At 49.5% G+C, this 26,929-nt stretch overlaps 2 protein-coding genes across 10 annotated transcripts; both read right to left on the bottom strand.

Annotated features, from left to right (window-relative positions):
• On the bottom strand, positions 1 to 26,892 carry TMEM217B (transmembrane protein 217B). 5 transcript variants are annotated; one of them, XM_084754161.1, is made up of 2 exons: positions 26,818 to 26,892; positions 1 to 732 (listed from the first exon to the last, which is right to left on the bottom strand). In XM_084754161.1, the coding sequence occupies exon 2, from the start codon at positions 702 to 704 to the stop codon at positions 150 to 152; it is 555 nt and encodes a 184-aa protein (XP_084610287.1). In that variant the 5' UTR covers positions 705 to 732; positions 26,818 to 26,892; the 3' UTR covers positions 1 to 149. The 5 variants fall into 5 exon arrangements, with proteins under 5 accessions (XP_084610287.1, XP_084610290.1, XP_084610289.1 ...); XM_084754164.1 differs by lacking the exon at positions 26,818 to 26,892 and adding an exon at positions 25,582 to 25,665; XM_084754163.1 differs by lacking the exon at positions 26,818 to 26,892 and adding an exon at positions 25,523 to 25,597.
• TMEM217 (transmembrane protein 217) lies at positions 6,974 to 26,929 on the bottom strand. 5 transcript variants are annotated; one of them, XM_084754156.1, is made up of 3 exons: positions 26,818 to 26,929; positions 25,582 to 25,702; positions 6,974 to 7,727 (listed from the first exon to the last, which is right to left on the bottom strand). In XM_084754156.1, the coding sequence occupies exons 2-3, from the start codon at positions 25,631 to 25,633 to the stop codon at positions 7,144 to 7,146; spliced, it is 636 nt and encodes a 211-aa protein (XP_084610282.1). In that variant the 5' UTR covers positions 25,634 to 25,702; positions 26,818 to 26,929; the 3' UTR covers positions 6,974 to 7,143. The 5 variants fall into 5 exon arrangements, with proteins under 5 accessions (XP_084610282.1, XP_084610284.1, XP_084610286.1 ...); XM_084754158.1 differs by lacking the exon at positions 25,582 to 25,702 and having other exon boundaries at positions 26,818 to 26,920; XM_084754160.1 differs by lacking the exon at positions 25,582 to 25,702 and having other exon boundaries at positions 26,897 to 26,918.

Raw genomic sequence — 26,929 nt, 5'->3', positions numbered from 1 at the left:
TTGTCAACACAAAGATAATTTTTTATATATTAAGTAACCGATACTAAAATAGGCTGCATAGAACTTGAAAATTCTGAAGAGACAAGCCGTGTGAACAGCTCGGAAGCCAGGAGGGGTTCACCGTGCCTGAGCACCACCCGACTCCTGTTTCAGCTTGATTTGCGGTACAGAGACCCCAGCCCGACAGGCGGCCACGAGTCCACGGTGCTGATGGAAGAGCGCTTGCGGCGGCCGGCTATGCTCACGGTCTTGGGGTCCTTGTAGAACATGAAGCCTTGCCTGACAACGAAGGGCAGGGAGGCGAAGTGCAGGAGCATGCGCGAGATCTGCAAGAGCAGGTACAGCTGGCTCAGCTCTTTGAACTGCTCCTTGATGGTACCGTGGATGAGCAGGACCATCGTGAAGCTGAGGAGCTCGTACGCGACGATCCACACGGTGTAGATCAGCAGTCCGATGAACATGTTCCTGTCGAGGCAGAAGAGCAGGAAGCAGCTCACGGTGATGGTGGTAACGGACAGCCCTGTGCAGATATTATGCCTGTAGACCACCGCCCACAACGAGACCTCGTAAGCGGTGTCCACGTAGAGGCTGTATTTGTCTTCGAAGCCAATGTGTGTTATCTGGTTCAGCTCAAAGATGATGAATTGGATGGTATTGAGGATGGAGAAAATGCCCGCCATGGTGGTTATCATCCTGGAGTTCATTTTATACCGGATTCAACCAGGGTGGGTCCTGAAGGAGAGAATCGGGTCCCGCGGGTCAGGGGAGGGGGCAGGAGTGGGGGCGGGGGAGGTAAGCGTGGTGAGAGGCAGAGCTAGTCCAAGACCAATTCCCCAAGTCACCGGCTATAATTAAGGCGTGGGAGAGCAAAGATGATACGTGGGAGGGCTGTGGACCAAGGATCTGAGCCATGCTCGGCCAACAGTAAGCTATTACCCTGTGTATGAGGTCACATAACTGATTGAGAGAATCACACGTTTTTTTTTTTCTTTTCTTTTCTTTTCTTTTCTTTTTTTTTGAACGTTGTATCACGTGCCTCACTGCAGGCTTGGTTCTCAACATGCATTGCGGAGCGTTACCCAAACTCATGCCTGTGCCTGTGGAGGCCGGTAGGGAGTCACCATGAGGGTGCTGGGAATCAAGCCTAGGTCTTGTGCCAGAGCAGTGAGGCACACGACACAGTGATAGGCGCTGCCAGAAACACTTTGGATTCATTATATGTTTGGTTTGCTTTCTTTCTTTCTTTCTTTCTTTTTATTTTTTGGAAACAGGGCTTCTCTGTGTAGCCTTGGCTGTCCTAGACTCTCTTTGTAGACCAGGCTGGCCTCGAACTGATTGCCATCCACCTGCCTCTGCTTCTCGAGTGCTGGGATTAAAGGTGTGCGCCACCACGCCCAGCTTCTCAGCTTTTCTGTGATTCCCTCTGATCCCTCTATCAGTTACGTGACCTCACGTACTGTTTGAGAATATGTCTGCTAGAGAGCAGTTGAAAGCCTGGCCCGGCGTCTCTCTGAGGAGATCAGAGAAGAGTCCTTTCCAGTCAGTCAGAGGCAGGTAATGCTGCCACTGGCCTCCAGCTTTCTTCCACAGTGCAGATCAGGACAGGAGCTCCAGGCTTGTCCTCGAACCCTGTACAGCCGAGGATGAGCTTGAGTCCTGCTCTTTCTGCCGCCACTTCCCAAGTGCCCGGATTACAGGCATCCGCTCCCACTGCCAGATAATGCAACGCTCAGAACTGAACCCAGGGCTTCCCGCGTGTCAGGCAACCTCTCTACCAACGGAGCCACGCACCCATTTCTACCTGCCCTTTGTAAGACAGTCTTACATAGTTGACCTGGACTCACTGTGTAGCCCAAGGTGACCTTTAACCTCTCCGATGCTGACCCTGCAGGAGTGTGCCTTGACACTCAGCCACCCCTACTATTCTTTTGTTTTGTTCTGTTTTATTTTTCTAGACAGCCTTTCTCCGTGTAGCCCAGGCTGTCCTGAAACTAGTGCTGTAGACCAGGCTGGCCTCGAACTAAAAGAGCCACTTGCCTCTGCTTCCTGGGTGCCGGGATTAAACTTGTGCCGCCATGACCTGATGCTGTTCTTAGTATAAGGTTCATCCCAGCCGTTGCTACACTTGACGCCTCGCCGGGTACACAGACCCCTCGTCCCCCGCATTGTGTCCTGCTCTCGGAGAGGCCCGTGTGGTTGGTGGATAGCTGCACTGACACCTCCCATTACGTCCACGTCCCTTGGTCTCCCCCACTTCAGACTCCTGGAATAACCTGGCAGAGTTTCTTCTAGCACATTCTACTCATTTGACACTCAGCTAGCGAACATCTGTTGTCTACCGAGTGCAGAAATATGTTCTATAATTTGATAAATCAAGACAGGGTGGCGGGTCTGCTCTGGCCTGCACATATGGGCAACTCGGCTGCAGTCAGTTCTCGCCTTTCGTCCTGTGGCCTCTGGGTCTTCAGGCCTGGCCACGGGCACCTCTACCTGCTGAGCCATCTTGCCAGCTCAGCTCAGAGCGCCTTGGACACAGGAAGAGGCCTAGATCCAGGGGCCAGATCAGGACAGAGCCTGACCTGCCTCTGATTGTGTGGACAATACCCTAGAGCAAAGAGCCAGAGGAGAGAGAGGGAGAGGGAGAGAGACAGCCTTTGTTCTGATGATACTTTTTAGCAGTTTCTACCCAGCACCAGGGTCTGTAGAGAGCCCCATCCCCCCCTCCACCCCCTCTATAACATCAGACATGATCTCTCTGCAGTTTGTGACAAACCCTTACCTTCCCCCCCCCCCCCCCCCCCCCCCGAGACAGGGTTTCTTTCTGTAAAGCCTTGACTGTCCTGGACTCGGCTTTGTAGACCAGGCTGGGCTCGAACTCATATCAATCTGCCTGCCTTTGCCTCCCATGTGCTGGGATTAAAGATGTGTGCCCCATACCCTGGCACCCCTTAGCTTTTAAAAGTATGGAATGGAGGGCTGGAGAGATGGCTCAGAGGTTAAGAGCACTCACTGTCTGCTCTTCCAGAGGTCCTGAGTTCAATCCTCAGCAACCACATAGTAGCTCATAACCATCTAAAAAGAGATCTAGTGCCCTCTTCTGGCATGCTGGTTCACATGCAGACAGAATACTGTATAAATAATAAATAAATAAACCTTAAAAAAAAAAAAAGCAATGGGCTTGGTGTGCACGCCTTTAATCCCAGCACTCGGAAGGCATAAGCAGGGGGATCTGTGTGAGTTTGAGGCTAGCCTGGTCTACAAAGCCAGTCCAGAACAGCCAAGGCTACACAGAGAAACCATCTCTCCAGAAAAAAGAAAAAAGAAAAAAAAAAAAAAGAGTACATAGTGAAAATCCATCTAAAACAAACCCAAAACAAACCAATAAAAGAAGCCAAAAAATAAAAGATGTAATGAGCGGCTGAGCTTAGTCCCAGCTCCCACAGCAGGTGGCTTATAACCACCTATAACTCCAGGTCAGGGGATGCCACCACCCTTATGCTGGAAGGAGAGGACTGACTCCCACAAGATGCCTTCTCACCCCCGCACGGCGCATTACACCCCTCCCAGATAAACAAATGAAACAAAGCTTACCCCCCTTTCCAAGCCAATTGACTATATAGAAAATGCAACATTTACAAAAACATTGCAAACCGCCGGACACGTGATCAGTTGGTAGAGCGCTGGTGGCCCCAGAACTCCAGAGGTGGGGACAGGAGGATCAGAAGTTTAAGGTCATCTCAAGATCATCCTTAGCCACATGGTGAGTTCAAAGCCAGCCTGGGCTACATGAGACACCTGTCTCAAAAGCAAAAACAAAACAAACAAAAACCCCTATTGTCTGTCCCAACATATAAATGAAGCTGCATTGTGGTGTGTAAGGTCAACACTGTTTCTGTGTGCTAATGGCAAACCGTTAGATGTTGACGTTAAGAGATGACGTCATTACCACAATGTCAAAAATATGTAACAAATGGCTCCAGTGTAGGTAGGGAATCCCTTTAATCCCATGACTCAGGAGGCGGATGGAGGTGGGCCGCAGTGAGTTTGAGGCCAGCCTGGTCTACAGTAATGAGACCTTGTGAGCATGCATGATGTGCACATGGAGAGAGAGAGAGAGAGAGAGAGAGAGAGAGAGAGAGAGAGAGAGGGGGGGGGGGGGGGAGACCTGCTAGCAATCAAGGATTTGGATCTGAATAGAGAGATTGCGGTTGTTATGGCTCAGAAGACACAGTGGCATGAAAACGAAACTCTTACTGAGGGGACAGCCTAGTGAAAGGACACTTGCCTAGTCTGTGTGAGGCTTTAAGTTCAATTCTTAGTACTGCCCCACCCCCACCCTGAAAATGTTCATCTGACCCTACAGTTCACATGTAAATACATGCATTGCCTGGTTTTATGTCAACTTGACACAAGCTAGAGTCGTTAGGGAGGAGGGAGCCTCAACTGAGGAAACCGCCTCCATCAGACCATGCTGTAGGCAGGCCTGGAGGGCATTTTTCTTTTTTCCTTCCTCCTTTCTTTCTTTCTTTCTTTCTTTTTTGGTTTGCTCAGAAAGCAGACTGAGCAAGCCAGGGGAAGCAAACCAGTCAGCAGTGCCCTCCACGGCCTCTGCATCAGCTCCTGCCTCCAGGTTCCTGTCCTGCTTGAGTTCCTGTCCTGACTTTCCTTTGGTGATGAACTAAATTGCTTTGGTTATGGTGTTTCTTTCTTTTTTTCTTTTTTTTAAAGATTTATTTATTTCATTTATTGCATATGAGTGCTTTATCTGCAGAAGAGGGTATCAGATTGCATTATAGATGGTTGTGAGCCACCATGTGGTTGTTGGGAATTGAACTCAGGACCTCTGGAAGAGCAGGCGGTGCTCTTAACCACTGAGCCATCTCCCAAGCCCCTGGTTATGGTGTTTCAATACAGCAATGAAAACCCTAAGGAAGACACTACACACAGGACCGTATTGTGTCTGTGCGATTGTCCTTTCTGAAACTCATGCTAAATTTTGTCATTGTGACAGTATATTGAGGGTGGTTGGGGCCTTTGAGAGACACTGGGACCCTGGGCGTGGTGGCACAAGCCTTTAAATCTCAGCCTTCGGCAGGCAGGGGCAGGCCGAGTTCTGAGTTTGAGGCCCGCCTGGTCTACACAGGAAGTTCCAGGACAGCCAGGGTGACACAAGAAACCCAGTCTGGAAAAAAGAAAAGAAAACAAAAGAGGCGCTGGGAGGCTACGGTGGGGGATTGGTACCATGACAAACAGGCCCAGAAGAGTGACACTCTGACCGTAGTGACCTATGCCATCATGTATAAAAGGAACTTATTGTAAAACGTATACTTCAGCAAAACAAGGAGATGTGTGCAGACTCACAGAGAGAGAGAGCTACACCTCAGCCAGGCTCCCCGCCCAGAAATACTATCAAAAGAGCTTGCTTCTCTTCTGAACAGAGCAAGCCCTCTCTGGGAACACACCTGTTGTGCCTTTTATAACATATTTCAATACATTCCTTGTCTCTGATCTAGAATCTGGTAAATTCTATTACTGTCTGTACACCTGGCCTTGCTGATGTCGCCAAAGACAACAGCCACGCCTGGCTCAGCTTCATCTTTTCCTTCTTTGGAAAGCAATAGTTTTTCTCCGGTGGGGTGGCACGTTCCTTTAACTCCAGAACTAAGGCGGCAGAGGCAGGGAAATCGCTGAGTTTGATGCCAGCCTGGTCTACATGGTGAATTCCAAGCCAGACAAGGCTGCATAATGAGACTCTTGTCTCTAAACAAGTCTTATTTTTATCTGTATGTACATGTGTGTCTGTGTATATATATGAACACATGTGTACAGTGGCTGCAGAGGCCAGAGAAGGCATTAGATCTCACCAGAACTGGGGCTACAGGTTCCTGTCAAGTGCCTGATGTGGGTGCTAAGATTTGAACTCTGGTCTTCTGAAAGAGTAGCAGGCATTCTTTTTTTTTCTTTTTCTTTTTCTTTTTTGGTTTTTCAAGACAGGGTTTATCTGTGTAGCCTTGGCTATCCTGGACTTGCTTTGTAGACCAGGCTGGCTTTGAACTCACAGAGATCCACCTACCTCTGCCTCCCCAGTGCTGGGATTATAGGTGAGCACCATCATGCCAGTGTAGCGAGTATTCTTAATCACCGAACCATCTCTTTAGCTTTTTTTTTTTTCCTTTTTCTTTTTTTGGTTTTTCGAGACAGGGTCTCTCTCTGTAGCCTTCACTGTCCTGGACTCCCTTTGTAGACCAGGCTGGCCTCGAACTCACAGAGATCTGCCTGCTTCTGCCTCCTGAGTGCTGGGATCAAAGGTGTCCGCCACCACACCCAGCTGTCTTTAGCTTTGTTAGAGGAGGCGTGTCTCTGGGGGTGGGCCCGTGCCAGGCTCAGGCTCTCCCTCTGCCTTCTGCCCGTGGATTAGGATGTAAAGCTCTCAGCTACCTCTCCAGTGCCATGGGTGTCTCCATGCTCCCTGCCACGATGATAACGGACTAAAGCTCTAAAACTGTAAGCCAGCCCCAGTTAAATGCTTTCTTTTGTAAGCATTGCTTTGGGCGCGGCATGGTGGCTCACACCTTTAATCCCAGCACGTGGGAGGCAGAGACAGACAGATCTCTGTGAGTTCAAGGCCAGCCTGGTGTACAAAGAAAGTTCCAGGACATCCAGGGCTATTACAGTGAGAAACCCTGTCTTGGAAAAAAAAAAAAGCATTGCTTTGGTCATGGAAGTCTCTTCACGGTGACAGAACAGTGACTGTTGGTCACTGTCGTGCAGTGCCTGTGTAGTCCAAGAAGAAGGTACTGGACCCATCGATCTGGAGCTACAGATGGTTGTGAGCCGTGTAGGTGCTGGGAACCAAACTCGCCCCGTGGAAGAGCAGCAAGCGCTCTTCACTGCAGAGCCCTCGCTCTCCAGCCCCTTTGACCACTTCTTGCCAGACTATGTATGATGTGTATTGGGGGTGAAACTGAGAAACTCAGAATTCTTATGGTTTTACTTATCAGGTGTATGACAGAAGACATAGCTAGGGGTTGAGGCAAAAGAAAATACAACATATCAAAAGCACACAACCCCAAATATGTATGGGGGGGGGGGGCCGTGATTAGGACTACCCTGAGAACCTCCAGGGATGGAAAATGGCCGCTGTTAATCATTGTAGTGGTGGGAAAAGCTTATAATCCTTGATTTCCGCCGTGGAGCGTCTACGATCCCCAAAGAGGTGCGCCTGTGGTAAGAGATTATGTTGCCTTGTTTTTTACTCTGGTAGATGGTTTGGGCGTGGGTGAAGACGAAGTAGAGCCAGAAGCAGTGGAGGGAAGCCCGGGACACCCAGCCGAACCAGCGCATGGCTCTGACGAGGGCGATGCTGAACTCGTCCGTGAGGATCTGGACGGTCAGGTTGGTGAACTCATAGGTCAGGATCCACGCGACGTAGCTCATGAGGCCCCCGTGGATCTTGGCGTAGATGGAGTACAGGAGGAGGCAGCTGACCATCATGGTGGTTAGCGACATGAAGAGGATGACCCTGAAGCTCCAGCAGATGAGGAAGCGGCTCAGGACGTTGATCTTCTGAGTTTGGAGGCTGTCTGTGCAGTTGCCGTTGCCAAGGTGTCTCCTTTCAAAGATGAGGTGCATGTGGGTGGCCATGATGGAGAAGACCCCGGCCAGCACTGCGCCCATCTTGGCTGTCAGTCCACACCAGGTCTGATGCTTCATGCTGGCGGCGGCCCCTGCGGAAGGAAGTAACCCCACGGGAGTTCACTTTCTGTCCACACAGGAAGTACCGGGCTCTCCGAGCCCCATCTCTGTCCCTCTTGGATGCAGCGAGAAGAGAGGAAGGTGGGAAAGAACAGATTTGGCTGACAAGAGATGTTGAACTTGACTGGGGGGGTGGGGCGTGTGGGGGAGGGCTGGATGGCTCCTTGTGGGTCAAGGGCTTGCAGAGGATTTGGGTTCAGGGCCCATTTAAAAAACCCCTGCGCTGGCCTGTTTCTGTAATCCAGGTCTTTGGGTAACGGGAGGGATGGAGACAGGCAGATACCAGAGATTTACAGGCCAAGGCAGAACAGAGAGGTTTAGTTTCAGTAAAAGAACCCATTTCATAGGAATATAACAGAAGCTGGAGCAGAGTGTGGTGGTGCACGTCTTTAATCCCAGCACTTGGGAGGCAGAGGCAGGCGGGTCACTGTGAGTTCGAGGCCAGCCTGGTCTACAAAGCGAGTCCAGGACAGCCAAGGATACACAGAGAAACCCTGTCTCGAAAAACCGGGGGGTGGGGGGTGGGGGGGTGGCAAGAATATAACTTAGAGCAATAGAGGAAGACACCTGACATTCTCCACAGTCTGAAGGACGGCCTCTCCAGAATGTTCTAGAAGAGCAAGCCAAGCAAAATAGAATTGTCTCATCATGTCTTGGCCTGGATCCAGAAGTCCACAGTGACCATTCCAGCACTCTCTCTGCTCCTCAGAAGCCAGCCCCACATGGTGGGCCAAAGACAGAGGGAGGAAAATTCCATTCTCCCCAGTGGAGGAGGCTTTTGTCAATGTACAAGGAACGAGTGTTCATGATCCAAACCTGAGTTTGCCACATTGGCCAAAGACACAGAAGACATCGCAGCGAGGAAGGATTCACAGTGAGTTGATAAGCCCTGGCATTTCTTAGCTTCCTTCTGAGACTAAGGGCTCTGTGTTTACCACTACGTCAAAGGCTCTTGGCTAGTCTTTTCTTGAGTGTCTGATGTTAATGACTGATGGCACGTGCGTGCGTGCGTGCGTGCGTGTGTGCGTGTGTGTGTGTGTATGTGTGTGTGTATGTAAATGCACGCATGCACACACACATTTTACAGGAGAGTGAAGTGCTCACACAGCCAATGCTGAGCCACACACAGTACCATAAGAAAATGCAGTTTGACAGGTAGTGAGCGGACAACAGAAATCAATAAAAACACAACAGGAGAGCTGGGACCTGGCCGAATCCATACAGTGCTTGCCCCCCATGCACTAAAACCCAGGTTCCATCCCCAGCACCACATAAAACTGTGTGCACACTTGTAAAGCCAGTACTTTGGAGTGCGGAAGCAGGAGGATGGGAGTTCCAGGTCATCTGTGGCTGCCCAGTGGGTTTTAAAGGACAGTTTCAGTTACAGGAAAACCAGTCTAAAAGAAAAGAAAAAAGAAAAAGGAAGGAAGGAAGGAAGGAAGGAAGGAAGGAAGGAAGGAAGGAGGGACTTCAATAAAGAACGGGCTGCAGGGGGCTGGAGAGATGGCTCAGCAGTTAAGCGCACTTGCTGTTTTCAACCCAGAGGATCCAGCTTCAATTCCCAGCAACCACAGGGCAGCTCACAGCTGCCTATAACTTCAGCTCCAGGGTTTCTTTTGCTTTTTTTCTTTTTTTCTTTTTCTTTAGTTTTTTCCGGGAAGGGTTTCTCTGTGTAACAGTCCTGGCTGTCCTGGACTCACTTTGTAGACCAGGCTGGCCTCGAACTCACAGCAATCCGCCTGCCTCTGCCTCCCAAGTGCTGGGATTAAAGGCGTGCGCCACCACCACCTGGCCCCAGCTCCAGGGTTTCTGACACCTGCACCCAAACATACATGCAGGGAAAACACAAGTGAACATAAAATAAAAATAAATCATTAATCCCAGCACTTGGGAGGCAGAGGCAGGTGGATCTCTGTGAGTTCGAGGCCAGCCTGGTCTACAAAGTGAGCCCAGGACAGTCAAGGGCACACAGAGAAACCCTGTCCTGAAAAACCAAAGTAAATAAAAACTAATAAAATACAAAGAATGGGCTGGGGCTGGAGAGATGGCTCAGAGGTTAAGAGCACTGACTGCTCTTCCAGAGATCCCGAGTTCAATTCCCAGCAACCACATGATGGCTCACAACCACCTATAGTCAAATCTGGTGCCCACTCTTGGCCTGCTGGCTCATATGTAGGCAGAATACTGTATACATAATAAATAAATAATTTTTCAAAAGATTTATTTATTATGTATACAGTGCTCCATCTGACTGTACACCTGCATGCCAGAAGAGGGCATCAGATCGCTTATACATGCTGGCCCGAAATTAATCCCCAGACTAATCAGAAAGGAGAGAACCAGCCCATAAAGTTGTCCTGGGACCTTCACACACATGCCACAGCACACATATGTTGGGGGATGGTCTGATGTATTTTAACGCTAATTACTGCTTCTTGTCCTGTGTCTTACCTTTTGCTTAATAAAAAGCCGTCCCACCTGAGCAGGGCAAGGAGAGAGGTGGGGCTTAGAGAGGAAGGAATTCTGGGAAGAAGAAGAAGGACCATCACCAGGAGAAAGGAGACCTGAAGGGAAGAGAGGAAGGCCACCATGGCTTAGCTGGAAGAGAAGCACATGGCCGGCGTGGATGGAGAGTTCTGCCCAGATGAAGAACATGAGCAAGTATTTGGGATTATAGATGGGAGGAGCTTGATAGAAGTTATTAGGAGCAGATGGCATGGGATTGAGGCAGGGATCCCATGCCTGCCCCACTATGGGAGGTAGTTTAGAGGATTAATGTCTGCCCTGCCGCAGGTTAACTAAGGCTATTTTAAAATATAATAAGTGTCTGGGTCTTAATTGATCGCTAGGCAGGCCTACAGATAATGTAGATAATACATGTAATTTTAAAAACAATACACATCACCCCCATTATACACACATGATAATAATTAATGAAGATATAAAAGTAGGAACAGCCGGGCAGTGGTGGCACACGCCTTTAATCCCAGCACTCGGGAGGCAGAGGCAGGTGGATCCCTGTGAGTTCGAGGCCAGCCTGGTCTACAAAGCGAGTCCAGGACAGCCAAGGACTGTTACACAAAGAAACCCTGTCTCAAAAAACCAAAAAAAAAAAAAAAAAAAAAAAAGAGAATGTTAAATGGTTGTCAAAATGAATCTCACCTCAGTGGCAACAGACTACAGTACGTTTGAATCTTAGTCTGGTCCCTAGGGCCCACAGGGTGGAAAGAAAGAACCGGCTCTGGGAAATTGCCCTCCGTCAGTTTCCACAAGACTGCCACGGCACGCAAGGGTACATGCCTTGACACAAGATGGGGGGGGGGGAGATAATTTTTTAAAAATTAATATAAAACTTGGCAAAATCTCCTGAAGGCCTAGATGAGCAAATATGTTTGGAGGGTTTTGCGCAGGAGAGCACGGAGCGCGGGCCGGTGCTCCTCAGTCTTTACGCCAAGGGCTGACCCCTGCTTACTCTGCGTGTTGAGTACTGTTTGTTAAGCTTTGTGCTTTCCACGCTGGTTAGTGTGCCCTTTGCCTGCCCGTTTCCCCCCTGGCTAAGAGAGTCGGCTTGTGTTCACGATGGCAAGAAGCCTAGATCCAGCCACTGCCTTCCTAGACGTGGCCTTGACGTAGGCACGCCCACGGACGCAGTTCTACATGAGACACGCATGGCAATCCGCAGGGCGCTCTGTCAAGACACTTCCTTCCTCATAGTGGAGGAGGATGTGGGTGGTACAATTCTTATATTTTATTTTCCCCTTTTATCAAGATTTGGGGTGTGTGTGTGTGTGTGTGTGTGTGTGTGTGTGTGTCCAGAACAGGGCATCAGATCTCTATGCTGACCACCCATGCTTTGAGCTCACAGAGATCTGCTGCCTCTGCATCCCGAGTGCTGGGATTAAAGGCATGTACCACCACACCCTGCTAAAAGCTTTTTATTTTTTATTTTTTTGGTTTTTTGAGACAGGGTTTCTCTGTGTAGCCTTGGCTGTCCTAGACTCACTTTGTGGACCAGGCTGGTCTCGAACTCACATCGATCCACCTGCTTCTGCCTCTGGAGTGCTGGGATTAAAGGCGTGCGCCACCACACCCAGTAGTAAAAGTTTATTTTTAAAGGTAGGCTCTCTCATTGGAACTCATCAAGTAGGCTAGGCTGGCAGCCATGTGAATCCTAGGAATCAGCCTGTCTCCATGCTTGGATTATAGGCATGTCTGCCTTATTAAAAAAATGTGGGCTTGCCGGGCGGTGGTGGCGCACGCCTTCAATCCCAGCACTCAGGAGGCAGAGGCAAGTGGAATATTGTGAGTTCGAGGCCGGCCTGGCCTACAAAGCAAGTCCAGGATAGCCAAGGCTACACAGAGAAACCTGTCTCAAAAACAAAACAAAAGTGGGCTTGGGCCTGGAGAGATGGCTTAGAGGATAAGAGCACTGGCTGCTCTTCCAGAGGACCTGAGTTCAATTCCCAGTAACCACATGGTGGCTCACAACCGTCTATCATTAAGGGCCATTTGAGGGGTAGTATGGAAACCTAATACAGTAGAAAACTACTCAAATATATATGCATGTGAAGGCGATCTAACAGAAACCACCAAACAATGGGGGAGACAGAGCCCTAATCAGCCATCTCTTGTCACCAAGTGAAGCTTCCAGTCCCAGGATTGGGTTTACATCTAATTGAGCTGTTGGCCAAAAGGGACCCAATAGGAATCCCCAAACACCCCAGGCTGTTGCCAAGGCTACAGGTTGCTCTTCACAAACTGATGGCAAGGGCCCTTGGCTTAAGACAGCACCTATGTAACTCATGGGACAAAGGGAGGTCAAGCTGGTGTCCACATAGAGCCTTCACCCCTACGTCCTGGCGTCTTTGGTGCAGGGAGGTACGCTGCGCACTACCAACAGAAAAGCATACACACCAACCCGGCCACAAACCCGTGGGTTGACAATGGTGTCTTGCCTGCAAGATGCAGTGGTGCAACGGTGGCCTGAACCTTGTGGGGGTAACCACCCAGTACCTGATTTGGCCTGAGGCCCACTCCGTGAGGTGGAACGCATACCTAACACTGCTTGGGTGGCCAAGAACCCGAGCCTGCATAGCCTAGGGTGCGAGGGGAAACCAAATACATTGGTCTAAAAAAAAAAAAGCAGCAATAAAACGACTCCTAAAAACATTCTGCTACACTCATAGAAGAATACCTTGTTCTGCCGTCAGAGAAGCTTCCTCCCGCAGCAAATGGGAACCAATACAGAGACCCCCACGGAGACATATTATGCCACCTTGGGACACTTAGCCCTGGCCTGGCTATCTTCATCCAATCCCTCCCCTCAGGGCTCAGGGAACCTGGGGTAAGAGGAGACCGAAAGAGTGTAAGAGCCAGAAACCAAAGGCCCTCAAAATCAACGTTGTAAGTGCTCGCCTGGACTCACGGGGCCTATGCGGGTCTCCGCCAGGTCCACTGTGCTTACTTACATCATGGCTTCCAGGTTAGTGTTTTTATGGGACTCCTGAGTGTGTGAATGACAGAATCTGTTTCTTGGGCTTTTGTTTTTTTGTTGTTGTTGTTGTTGTTGTTGAGACAGGGTTTCTCTGTGTAGCCCTGGCTGTCCTTGACTCCCTTTGTAGACCAGGCTGGTCTTGAACTCACAGGGACTTGCTTGCCTCTGCATCCCGAGTGCTGGGATTACAGGCGTGCGGCATGACACCTGTTTTCTAAGGAGAGACAGAAAGGGGGTTCAGATGGGAGGTGAGGTCAGGAGGAACTGGGGGGAGTAGAAAGGGGAAGCCATAATCAAGATATATTATGTGAGAAAAAAAATCAATTTTTAATAAAAGGGAAAAATATGATGCTAGCATCTTGTTTTTTAGAAAGGCAAACTAAATAAAATAACATAAATCCCAGCACTTGGGAGGCAGAGGCAGGTGGATCTCTGTGAGTTCGGGGCCAGCTTGATCTACAAAGAGAGTTCCAGGACATCCAGGGCTATTACACAGAGAAATCCTGTCTCGAAAAGCAAAAAAAAAAAAAAAAGGCCAGCACAATGTTGTACGTCAACCGCAAACCTCAGCAGTTACTGCAATGACAGTGTCTTTATCTCACCTGTCTGTGGAGTGAGTTCAGGCTTATCTTGAGGCTGGCTGAGCTGGCCTGAGCTCAGCTGGGCTCACTAGAGTGAGTGCGCGTGGATTGTCGGTTGGCCAGGAAGCTCTGTTGATTTTGGTTGGGCTCATTCATCCAGCTGCAGCTCAACTTGTCTGTTGGCTGACCTAGCATGACCTCAGGCGGCCTCTCTTGGAGGGGGTTGGCCCGGGTCCACATCCTGCGCAGGGCGGCTAGCCCGGACAGGCTCTCACGGCGGTGGGTGACAGCAAGCCCAATTCCACAAGCGCTGTTTTCTGTCCTGCTTGTGTAACGTTCCCAAAATCCCCATCGACAAAGGCAGCTGTAAAGGTGAGCCTGGGGCCAGAAAGGAAAGGTCTCCAAGCGAAGAACGAGGGCGGCCATTGATGCTTGCAGGCAACCAAGGCGCTAGCCAATGGCACGCCATGGCACTGGGCCACCAAAGACACTGCTGAGCCAATGAGGAGCATATGACTGTGTAGTTACGCTGGGAGTCTTTTGGCAGCAGATCCTGGGGGCTACCCCTCCCTCCCTTTAATGTAACAGCCTTTTTCTTTTTAAAAATCGTCTGCTTTGCATACTCCTGACTCAAAATCTAGAGCTTTTTTGGTTTTTCGAGACAGGTTTCTCTGTGTAGCCTTGGGCTCCCTTTGTAGACCTCGAACTCACAGCGATCCGCCTGCCTCTGCCTCTGCCTCCCAAGTGCTGGGATTAAAGGCGTGTGCCACGACGGCCAGGAACATTTTTTTTTTTTTAAATAGAGCCTGACTTAGTTCCTAAGGAAGACGGAAGAGGGGCGGCTTCAGTCTCTAGCGCTGAGGAAGTGAGTAGCTTGTATGTGTGGCTGCGGGTGGCAGCAGGGGTGGGCTCAGCTCCCTCAGTGACAGAGCCTGGGAAATTCCCCACGAATAGCAAAAGGGCTTGTCTGGTGGGTCACTAAAAAACCAAGACAGCACAGTGGTGAGCACGGGAAGGGGGAAGAGAGGATGACAAAGTGGAATTCTTTCATTCCCTTGTTTTTTGTTTTTTTAATTAAGCAACGCCTTAATACTCTAAGAACTAAAAATTATATTTACTTGTGTTTGTGTGAGACGGAGGTACACGTGCAAGCGCCGTAGCACACGTGTGGAGGTCAGAGGACAATATTCATGGGTCGGTACTCTCCTCTGTCGTGCAGGTTCCTGAGGATCTAAATCCGGCCACCAGGATCAGCAGTGAGCGTCTCACTGGCCCAAACTAATCTTCAAGTTTCTCTCAAGTCATTGGTAGCATTGCTGCTTTTCCAAAGATTCCCAAATAGGTTCTGAGCGCCCAAGTCAGACAGCTCCACAGGCGCCTGTAAATCCAGCTGTAGGGATCTGGCGCCCCCCTGTGGCTTCTGTGGGCACCTGCATACAATGGACTGTGAATGCACACACACACACACACACACACACACACACACACACACACACACACACACAAATGCACACGGGAACACGTGCACCCCTCCCCCCCAATCTTTGTTTTCCTTCCTTCCATTCTTCTTTTTGGCTTTGTTTTTGAGACAGGGTTTCTATGTCTAGTTGTGGATATTCTCACTCTTTAAAGAAAGATCAAAGCATCTAGGCAGTGGTGGCGCACACCTTTGACCCCAGCACTCGGGAGGCAGAGGCAGACAGATCTCTGTGAGTTCGAGGCCAGCCTGGTCTACAAAGTGAGCACAAGGACAGCCATGACTACATAGAGAAACCCTGCCAAAAAAAAACAAAAAACAACAACAACAAAAAAAAAAAGAAAAGAAAAGAAAGAAAGGAAAAGAAAAAGAAAAGAAGAAAGGAAGGAGCAGGACAAAACAAAACAACAAAACTTGCTGACACAGTGCTGCTCAAAGGCGAAACTAGTAGTGATGAAAACGAAGACGCACTTGCGCATGGCTGTGTGTGCCACTGTGGAGAATAGACTTGAACTCCCTGTATTAACAGAACGCTGAGGGAGAGAAGGCAGGTGCCTGAGCATATGTACAGCGTGATGCTATTTATAAACTTTCAAAACACAAGAAACGTGTTGTTTCTGCGTACACACATATGTAGTAGTCTGCAGTGCGTGTGGAGACTCTGCCTCCGGGCGGGGGCTTCCTATGCAGAAGGGAGGAGAGCAAACAGGGAGGGGGTGGGACCTGCTGCTGTAGCCACGGCTCAGTCTCTTCATCACCTGCTGTGTCCTTACTTACTGCCTGGGGCAGCCAGCCAGCCGCTGTGGGACGGATCTGCTGTGTAAGGCCTGTGAGCTAAACATGGCTGTTACATTTTAAAATTGTTGGGGAAACCGAGAGAACATTTTGTGATGTGCGAAAATGTCACAAAGTTCCAATTTGCTGTTTATGATAATTCTTATTGGAGCACGGGCTTGCTATTTTACCTACCAATGGGCTAGTCAGCTTTCCGGTCGCAGGGCAGTCCAGCGGGGGTGGGGGTGGGGGGTTGAGGGCTGGGGAGGGAGCAGGCGGGGTGTGGGGCTAGAATGTTTAAAAGACCTAATTATGGGCTGGAGAGATGGCTCAGCGCTTAATAGCATGGGCTGCTCTTCCAGAGGTCCTGAGTTCCATTCCCAGCAACCACACCATTTATAATGAGATCTGGTGCCCTCTTCTGGTGTGCAGACCTACATATAGGCAGAACTGTATATATAGTAAATAAATAAGCCTTTTAAAAGACGAAAAAAGAGGAGGAGGAGAACTAATTACTGTCAGGCTGTGGTGGTGCACACTTTTAAACTCAGCATTCGGGAGGCAGATGTAGGCAGAGTTCAAGGCCAGCCTGGTCTACAAAGCAAGTTCCAGGACAGCTAGGGTACACAGAGAAACCCTGTCTCAACAGTCCCTGCCCCCCCACAAGTACTAATTATTTCTCTGTGTTTGAGTGCAACTCTCAGGAATGGGCTCTCTACTGCCACCTCCTGGATCTCAGGGATTGAACTTCAGTTGTCAAGAATGGCGTAAGTGCCTTTATCCACTAAGCTCCTCACCAGCCCACTCGTCACTGCTTTAAAAAAAAAAAACCAAAAACAAAAACAAAAAACTAATGTGGGAACTGAAGAGATGGCTCAGTGATTAAGAACACTGTCTGGCCGGGTGTGGTGGCGCATGCCTTTAATCCCAGCACTTGGGAGGCAGAGGCAGGCGGATCGCTGTGAGTTCGAGGCCAGCCTGGTCTACAAAGTGAGTCCAGGACAGCAAGGCTACACAGAGAGACTCTGTCTCGAAAAACCAAAAAAAAAAAAAAAAAAAAGAACACTGTCTGCTCTTCCAAAGGACTGGGGTCCAATTCCCAGCACCCACATGGCCGCTCACAACTGTCTGTAACTCCAGTTCCAATGGCTCTGACACCCTCACACCAATGCACATAAAATAAAATTAAATAAATTATTAAAGAAAAAAGAACTAATGTATGCTTGTGTGAGCGCGGGTGGCTGGAGGCTGGAGGGCAGCCTCGAGTGTCCTCCTTTGGACCAGTACCTATCTGCCTTTCTTTTGGGACATGCTCTTTCATTAGACTGGCTGGGCCAGCAAGCCTCAGGCTTCCTCTTGTCTCTGCCTCTGGGATGCTGGCCCAGCATCCTTCCACGGGTTCTGAGGATGGAAGTCAGGCCCTTAAGCCTTCGATGCAAGTGTGCTACAGAAGGCATCACCTCCCCAGCCCCTTTTCTGGCCCCTTATAGAAAAGATCTCCAGCCCTGCCTACTGCCAGAAGAGGGCGCCAGATCCCCTGTAACTAGAGTTACACAAAGTTGGAGACGCCCTGCAGCGGCTGGGAATTGAAGCCAGGTCATCCCCAGTGTCATCTTCTGGCCTCTTCAGGCACCAGGCATGCAAGTGCACAGACATACAGACATACCTGTAGGCAAAATCCATAAAATTAAATGAAAAATTAATTTGTGTCTGTGTCTGTGTGCTTGCACAGGACAACGTTCAAGAGTTACTTTTCTTCTACCATGTGGGTTTCTATGGCTCCAACTCTTGCCATCTGGCTTGGCAGCAAATGCCTTTGCTCACTGAGCCATGTTGCCTGCCAGTCTCAGGTTTGTACTTTTTTTTTTTTTTCCCGAGACAGGGTTTCTCTGTGTAGCCTTGGCTGTCCTGGACTCACAGGCTGGCCTCAAACTCACAGCGATGCAACTGCCTCTGCCTCTGGAGTGCTGGGATTAAAGGCGTGCACCACCACGCCTGGCTGTTTGTACTCCTTCTTCTTCTTCTTCTCCTCCTCCTCCTCCTCCTTCTTCAAGATTTATTTATTTTTGCCCAGCAGTGGTGGCACATGCCTTTAATCCCAGCACTTGAGAGGCAGAGGCACAGATTGCTGTGAGTTTTAGGCCAGCCTGGTCTAAAAAGCAAGTCCAGGACAGCCAAGGCTACACAGAGAAACCCTGTCTAGAAAAAAAAGAGATTTATTTATTTTTATGTGTATTGATGCTTTGCTGCATGCGTGTCTGTGTGAGAGTGTCAGATTCTCTGGAACTGGAGTTACAAGCAGTTACAAGTTGCCATGTGGGTGCTGGGAATTGAACCCTGGTCCTCTAGAAGAACACTCAATGCTCTTAACCCCTGAGCCGTCTCTCCAGCCCCTCTACTCTTTAATAGCATAATATAACTCAAGTTAGAAACCACAAACTGTAATTTGTGTGCTCGCTTTCTCATGTTTAAACCTTACACTGTATTGTTTTGAAGGGTCCTGTGTAGCCCAGGCTTGAGCCTCTGTGTAGCCACACATGACCCCGAGCTCCTGACCCCCCTCCCTCCGCCTCGCAAGCACAAGATACGGGTGTGCACCACCACGGCTGCTTATTTCCTTCAACTTCTTAACCGTCACCAAGCCAGTAATAGTGTGCGCACAGTCTCTCACTCCTTTCTTCCAACGTGTGCCCCCTCCTCTCTCTCTCTCTCTCTCTCTCTCTCTCTCTCTCTCTCTCTCTCTCTCTCTCTCTCTCCTTTTGGTCTCTCAAAAGTCAGGGTTTCTCTGTGTTATCTCTGTCCTGGACTCACTTTGTAGACCAGGCTGGCCTTGAACTCACAGTGATCCCTCTGCCTCTGCCTCCCAAGTATTGGGATTAAAGGCGTGCGCCACTCTACCCTGCTCTACAACTGGTTTCTCAATGGAGACTTTTAAAGCCTCCAACTGTTTTTCTTAGAATGAATTCCTGGCAACAAATTGCCACGCCCACCCGCCCTCCCCTCCCGCCCCATGCTCTGGCTGCTGTCTCTCTCACCCTCCCAATCCAGCAGACTCTGGCTTCCCTGCTCGTCCACCTTCTGAGCCACCCCCTTCTTCCTTGGCTCTCCCTAGGGGAGGCTGGCAGCTTAGAGGGATCTCCTGCCCCTCAAATCCCAGCCCAACCTAAGGCTTCTCTCCCACAGACCAGGGCTCCCGCTCAGTGTCCCCAAGTGCACCGTGCTGCCTTTCCTCTGTCAACGCTCCCTCTAGCCACACTGCCCCTCCTCTCCATCCCTCTCTTCCCCGGGGTTAAATAAAGTTCACCTCCTTTCTCTCTGCAAGTCCCAAGGCCTCTACTCTCTATTGACATCGTCCAGTGGCATCTAATACCTGAAATTAAGTGAGGGGGGCCGCACTGAGAGTACTCTATAGTTTAAAAAAAAAAAAAAAAGGCCGGGCGTGGTGGCGCACGCCTTTAATCCCAGCACTCAAGAGGCAGAGGCAGGTGGATCGCTGTGAGTTTGAGGCCAGCCTGGTCTACAAAGTGAGTCCAGGCCAGCCAGGGCTAACACAGAGAGACCCTGTCTCGAAACCCACCATACTCCCAAAAAGGTGAGGTGGGAGGAAGCACTGAGGTGGACCAGGAGGGAAGGGCATGTGCTGCCACATTTGACGCCCCGAGTTTGGGCCCCCAAAGACTGGAGGAAGAAAACCTATTCTCCCAGGTTGTCCTTTGACCTCCACTCTGTGGCACGGGCTTGTGCTTTTGTGTGCATATGCACACAAATAAATATGCTTTTTAAAATGAGACATGTCTCGGGGCTGGAGGGATGGCTCAGTGGTTAAGAGCACTGCCTGCTCTTCCAAAGGACCCGGGTTCAATTCCCAGCACCCACATGGCAGCTCACAACTGTCTGTAATTCCTGTTCCAAGGGATCTGACACGCTCACACTAATGCACATAAAATAAAACTTAATAAATTATTAAAATGAGACATGTCAGCCGGGCGTGGTGACGCACGCCTATAATCCCAGCACTCGGGAGGCAGAGGCAGGTGGATCGCTATGAGTTCGAGTCCAGCCTGGTCTACAAAGTGAGTCCAGGACAGCCAAGGCTACACAGAGAAACCCTGTCTCGAAAAAACCAAAAAAAAAAAAAAAAAAAAAAAAAAAAGAAAAAAGAGACATGTCTCATAGAGAGACCCTGTCTCAAAAAAAAAAAAAAAAAAAAAAACCTAAAATAAATAAATAAAATGAGACATGTCTCAATAAGGGTTCTATTGCTGTGAAGAGACCATGGCAACTCTTATAAAGGAAAACATTTCACTGGGGCTGGCTCATGGTTTCCGAGGTTTAGTCCATTACCATCATGGCAGGAAGCATGGCAGCGTGCAGGCAGACATGGTGCCGGAGGAGCAAGAGTTCCACATCTTGATCCGCAGGCAGCAGGAAACTGCGTGCCACATAGGACATAGGAGCACAGGACACCCCCAATGCCCGCCCCCGCAGTGACATGCTTCTCCAACAATGCCACACCTCCTAACAGTGCCACTCCCTGCCCAAGCATTCAAACACTTAATTCATGGGGCCTTTCTTATTCCTTTCTTATTCAAACCACCACAAGACAGAGTCTCACTCTGTAGTCCTGATGGCCTACAACTCACCACATGGACTAGGCTGGCCTGAAGCTCACAGACATCCACCTGCCTCGGCCTCCTGAGTGCTGAGACTAAAGGTGTGCACTACCACACCCGGCTCAAATCAATGCACATACTAAAATATTTAAGGAAAATCCTTAAGGCAAGTACAAGGACCATGGGCGCATACCATGGTGACAGAAGGTCTGAAAAGCGAAGTCGTAGGTCCACATCAGTGTCACCGAGGGCATTCAGGAAACGCAGACTTTGGGCATCACCTCAGACCCACTAAATTATAAGTCAGGCTGTTTGAGACCAATTTCACACTGTAGCACAGGCTAGCCTGGAACTCACTAAGTAGCCCAGGTTGGCAGGAAACTCACACATTTCTCTCGCCATAGCCTCCCGAGTGCTGGGATTTCATGCCTTAGCCACCACGCCCCACTAGGATTTGGTCTATAACACAGCCCACAGTGCTGAGCGCTCCACGGAACCTCAGACCATTGACTGGTCAATGCGTAAGGATGTAAGGGTGAGCTGGCCTCAGAAGCCATATTCCTTTAAATTATTTTTTAAATATTTATTTACTTATTTTTGTTTTTTATGTACATTGGTGTTTCCCCTGCATGTATGTATGTGTGAGGGTGTCAGATCTTGGAGTTACAGATAGTTGTGAGCTGCCATGTAGGTGCTGGGAATTGAACCCGGGTCCTTCAGAAGAGCAGTCAGTGCTCTTAACCGCTAAGCTGTCTCTCCAGCCCCAAGTTTTATTTATGGATCCAGGCGTGGTGGCCTGATCTACAGAGTGAGTCCAGGACAGCCAAGGCTAACATAGAGAGACGTGAAAAACAAAAAAACAAACAAAAGACTTATTTTTCATGTCTACAGTGTTTTGCCTGCATGTGCACTTTCACGCCAGAAGAGGGCACAAGAGGGTTGCTGGGACTTGACCTCAGGACCTTTGGGAGAGCAGCCAGTGTTCTTACCCTGAGCCATCTCTCCAGCCCCTAAATTTTTTTTAAACTACTGACTTATTTATTTTGTGGGGCAGGGGCTGGTGAACACACCCCAGCATGCAGGTGGAGATTAGAGGACAACTTTCTTTTTTAATTTTTTTGTTTTTTTGTTTTTTGAGACAGAGTTTCTCTGTGTAACCTTAACTGTCCTGGACTCGCTTTGTAGACCAGGCTGGCCTTGAGCTCACAGAAATCTGCCTGACTCTGTCTCCCAACTGCTGAGATTAAAGGCGTGTGCCACCATGCCCACCTAGAGGACCACTTTCTTTTCTTTTTTTTCAGTTTTTTGAGGCAGAGTCTCTCTGTGTTAGGCTTAGATGTCCTGGACTCGCTCTGTAGATCAGGCTGGCCTTGAACTCACAGTGATCCTCTGCCTGCCTCTGCCTCCCGAGTGCTGGGATTAAAGGCCGTGCATCACCACGCCCGGCTGAGGACAACTTTCAAGAGTAGTTTTTTTCCCTTTCCTATATGGGTCTTGAGACTCAAACTCACAGCATCGGGCTGGACAGCACGTGTCCTTCATTACTGACTGAGCCATCTTGGCAGGCCACTATCACCACTCTCTGACAGACAGAGCCGCTGCTGCTGTTCTGGCTAGGCAGGTAACCTCTCTGCCACGTCATCTGTGGCCTCATCTGTATATGGCTCAGCCCGCTGAGCCGCAAAAAGCCTTGAGGAAGACACTGTTTTCACAAGTTGAAGATCTTTGACAGCAAGAGGCCATGCAAGACTTTACATCTTTAGTAAGTGAGGCAAGTACTTTGTAGGTAAGGATACAGTTGTTCCCAACCAAAAATGTGCGAAACTGCGCCTGGGTGGGGTGGCCCAGTGGTTGAGAGCACCTGCTGCTCTTGCAGGGGACCCAGGTTCGGTTCCCAGTACCCACATCAGCAACTCATGACTGTCTGCATGTAACTCTGGTTCCGGGGGAATCTGACACCTCTGGCCTCCCCGGGCACCAGGCCTGCATGTGGTGCACACATACACGTGACCTCGCTCACACAGACACATCACTCTTTTAAAATGCACAGGACAACATGAACCCAAAGACACTATTTACCCTTCACCTCCCTCAACCAGTGACGACGGAGTAAGCGCCTGAACTATGCTGCTCTCCGAGAGATGTCAGACACACAGCAGGCTACCAAAGTCCCTGCTTAGTGATGCTCACATTTCCAGGGGTGGAACTGAGTCACAGACGTGTGTATAACTCAGCACCTTAGCCGTTGCCTTAGATGAGTGGTTAGAGTGGGGCCAAGCAAGGTGAGGGAGCTTGCGGCTATCGAAGGCCATGAGAGAGTAAGTTATGGGGGGAGGGGGGCCCCCGGGGGAGAATTCCAAGCAGAGGAAAGAGTTAGAGTAAAGATCTGTCTTAGAGAGTCAGCAAAAGGCTAGACTCTTGCTCGGAAGTGTAGAGCAGTGAAGGGTCAAATGAGGCTGGTGGGATGAGTGGGTGGGGCCAAAATGGGCGGAGTCTATAAGGAGTATGGGTTGGGGGCTGATGAGTTGGCTCAGCAGATAAAGGCACCTGTCTCCAAGTGTGAGGGGTTGAGTCAGAGTCCCAGGACCTACATGCTGAGAGGAGAGAACCACACACATACACACGCACACTGCACGCACACACACACAGTAGCTCCAGGTAGACCTCTGTGGCTACATAGTGGAAACTCTATCTTCAAATAAATAAATAAAATGAGAAGTGTGCAATGGTTTAGATTAGGGCGGCTGTAGTGATGGTGGGGAGAGAGGGTTTAATATTCTTGGCTCCTCTAGCACATATTATTTAAAATATTAGCACCAGGAGGCCGAGGCTTTTCTTTTGGAAGAAATTTTGGGTAGAAACTGGGTTAAAAATCCCAGGACTTGGGAGACAGAGGCAGGCAGATCGCTGTGAGTTCAAGGCCAACCGGGTCTACAAAGTGAGTCCAGGACAGCCAAGGCTGCATAGAGAAACCCTGCCTTAAAAAACCAAAAAAAAAAAGGAGAGAGAGGGAGAGAGAGAGAGAGGGAGAGAGAGAGAGAGAGAGAGAGAGAGAGAGAGAGAGAGAGAAGAGAGAGAGAACTGGGTTAAGTGCAGAGAACAGAGAGCAGGGACTAACAGGGCATTTCACACAGGGAATAACACGTCCCTCAGGAGCTAACGGTATTTAACAGTTCATAGATGATTTTTTTAAAGAAGGAATTCTTTGGGACACGTCAAGGTGCATAGGATATCTTTTCACTTCCAGGTAGTAAAATGTCCAGACCACAGAGAGCGTCTGAGCCGGGGAATCATAGTGATAGCCTGTCATCCAGGCACTTAGTGGGCGGAGGATCCTGTAGGATTGGGAGTTCAAGGCCTGCCTAGGACGCGTGACATCCCGCTTCAAAACAACAGTGACAAAAATAGGGAGTGTGATGGCTAATCTCAAATGACGAGATTCAGAACCTCAAGGAACACAGGCCTCCGGACACTCCCGTGGGGGGTTATGCTGGGTAGGTGAGTTAAGGTGAGGCGAGCCATGATGGCTGAAGCCATTCAGAGGGATGGGATCCTGGACTGTATGAAAGAGGAGGAAATGGGACCGAGCACAAGCATTCGTTCCCCTGCTTTCCTAACTGTAGTTGCCATGTGACCAGTCACCTCAAGCTCCTACTCCGTGATGACGGCAGCCTGGAACTGAGAGCCAAAAAAAAAAAAAAAAGGCCAGCAAAAGTTCTGGCCACTTAGAATAAAGACAAAAGAAGCTGGAGAGATGGCTCGGTGGGTAAGAGCACTTGCTACTTTTACAGAGGACCCAGGTTCAATCCCCAGCACCCACATGGTAGCTCACAACTGTCTGTCACCCCAGTCTCCCTAGCCCCAGGGGGATCTGATGCCCTCTTCTGACCAATGTGGGCATCGGGCACTCACATGGTGCACATACATTCATACAGACAAAACACTCATGTACATAAAATAAAAAAATAAGTGTATCACTGAGAGTTCAAGGCCAGCCTGGTCTACAAAGTGAGTTCAGGATAGCCAAGGCTACAAAGAGAAACCCTGTCTTGAAAAACCAAAAAAAAAAAAAAAAGAAAGTGTAAACACATTAAAATGAAAGAATAAAGACAATATCATCAGCTGCGACAAGACTTCAGTCTTCTCTCCTGTTTTGCAGCATTATCCTCAGAGCTAAACAACTGCCATCTTCAGGACTTCGGCCACCTGTTTGCAGAAGACCATCCTAGACAGGCTTGTTGGTAGCTGGCATTCCCTTATAGAGGGAGGGAGGGAGGGAGGGAGTGGGGAGGGCCGTGGGGTCCTCACTTGAGGGTCCAGTTACTCCCCCCAGTCACTCGTCTTAGAGTTTTGCCCTAACTGAACGTGGCTTTGGGGTCGTGGGGAGGAATCAGCGTTCCCTGGCGGGGGAAGGGGCTCCATCTGGGGTGCCTGTGGGTGAGCAAGCGTTTGTGCGCCGCGTGGACTTTGCAGTGTGGCTGCTTTAGGTCACCCACACTCCTGGCTACAGCCCCTCATGTGCTCTGAAAGCAAGCCTACTAAACTCATGCGTTTCCTAGGGTGAACTTTGGCAGAGTCAAACTTTTGGGGTTTTTTTTTTTTGTTTGTTTGTTTGTTTTAGACAGGGTTTCTCTGTGTAGCCTTAGCTGTACTAGACTCACTTTGTAGATCAGGCTGACCTCGAACTCACAGCAATCTGTCTGCCTCTGCCTCCCGAGTGCTGGCATTAAAGGCGTGCGCCACCACTGCCTGGCTTCGATACAGCCCTTTTCATACAATGCTACTGTTCTTTTTAAAATGTGTGTTTGTGTGTATGTGTGCTCATCACCTGCACGTGATGTCCACAGACAACAAAAGAGCCTGTTATCACAGGCCATGGTGAGCCACCTGTTGTGGGTCCTCGGGAACTGAACTCAGGTCCTCTTCGTGAGCGGCACATCCGTTTAACCTCTGGGCCATCTCTCCAGGCCGACAGTCGTCTTGTTTTACAGTTAGCAAGCAGAAGAAGCTTGAAAACAAAGAGTAATGTCTGTGTAGAAAGCTATCAGTGGAGGACATATTTAAAAGGCCTTCCTTCAGGTGAGGAGAGAAGGCGACTTAGGAATCCTCCAATGTGTTGGGCTAGCAGGATAGCTCAGTGGGCAGAGGTGCGCGCTGCCAAACCTGAGGACTTGAGTTTGATTCCCTGGACATAAATGGTGAAAAGAGAGAACTGAATTCTGCAAGTTGTCCTCTGACCTCCACACTTCACACACACACACACACACACACACACACACACACACACACACGCACACACATGCACGCACGCATGCACGCACACACGTAGAAGGATGGATTGGGGGCAATCTGCACACATCCACAGTCTCTTGTCTAAGCAAAAACTTCTTAGGAGTAGGAAGTACCCTCCATCTTTCCCCAAATTGTCCTAGGACACAAACATTCAAAACGAGGAGCAATTAATTTAACACCCAAAGGAGGCAACATGTTAAAATTGGATCTCACTTTGAGTCAAAATTAGATTGAGAAATGAACCTAAAGGTGGAAGATTTATAATCGGTTAATAAGAGAGTTAAAGATATGAGGGTACATCCTTCATCTTTCTGATTGTTGCCATGGAGACGTCCGACGACGTCCTTAGAGGAAATGGTACTTGGAAATCGGAACTGGGAGGATAAAATAATATTTCCCAAGCATGATTTCTCAGTATCCGGATCCTCATAAACAGAAAGAGTAAGGCCCGAGGGAGGGATTACATCACGGTGTTCAGTTAGCAGAAGAAAAGGGAGGTTCTGATAAGCCAACTGCTGCTCCGACAACAGTTTCCCACACTGGGCTATGGCCCGGGCCTATCTTCCAAGAAACTGGGATCATAAGGCAACAAGGCAGGGGTAACAACCCTGGGTACCGATGAGGTGGGAGACGTTCAAAAATGGCCCACAGTTATCACATGAGGCCTTTCTTGTAGATTAAAGACTTTTGTATATAAGTGTTATGGTTTCTCCTTACCCCTCCCCCATCCCCACCTCCCCCCAACTGAGACCCAGGACCTCAGAACATCAAAGGCAACAGTCTCATCTCCCTCCTTCTTCCCAGTAGGTCTTTTTCTTTTTTTTTTTTTACCTGGTTCACTGCCACCTCCTCTGAGTAGGAACTTTCAGCCCCGCCTTCCTGCCCATCTAAGCCCCGCCTCCCGGCCCACCTGTGTGCCCAGCCCCTGACGTTGCCGCGGGGC

This window comes from Acomys minous (assembly GCF_964271855.1).
Source record: "Acomys minous genome assembly, chromosome: 13".
Taxonomy (NCBI): domain Eukaryota; kingdom Metazoa; phylum Chordata; class Mammalia; order Rodentia; family Muridae; genus Acomys; species Acomys minous.
This window is presented reverse-complemented; position numbering and strand designations above follow the sequence as displayed.

What these genes read in the sequence shown, in the direction of transcription:
- TMEM217 (XM_084754156.1), bottom strand. Translation starts at nt 25,633, where the DNA reads ATGTGCCGCTCACGAAGAGGACCTGAGTTCAGTTCCCGAGGACCCACA. An exon ending in TTCCCGAGGACCCACAACAG is followed by an intron (nt 7,728 to 25,581) that starts GTGGCTCACCAT and finishes TTCCTTCCGCAG; the next exon opens with GGGCCGCCGCCAGCATGAAG.
- TMEM217B (XM_084754161.1), bottom strand. Translation starts at nt 704, where the DNA reads ATGAACTCCAGGATGATAACCACCATGGCGGGCATTTTCTCCATCCTC.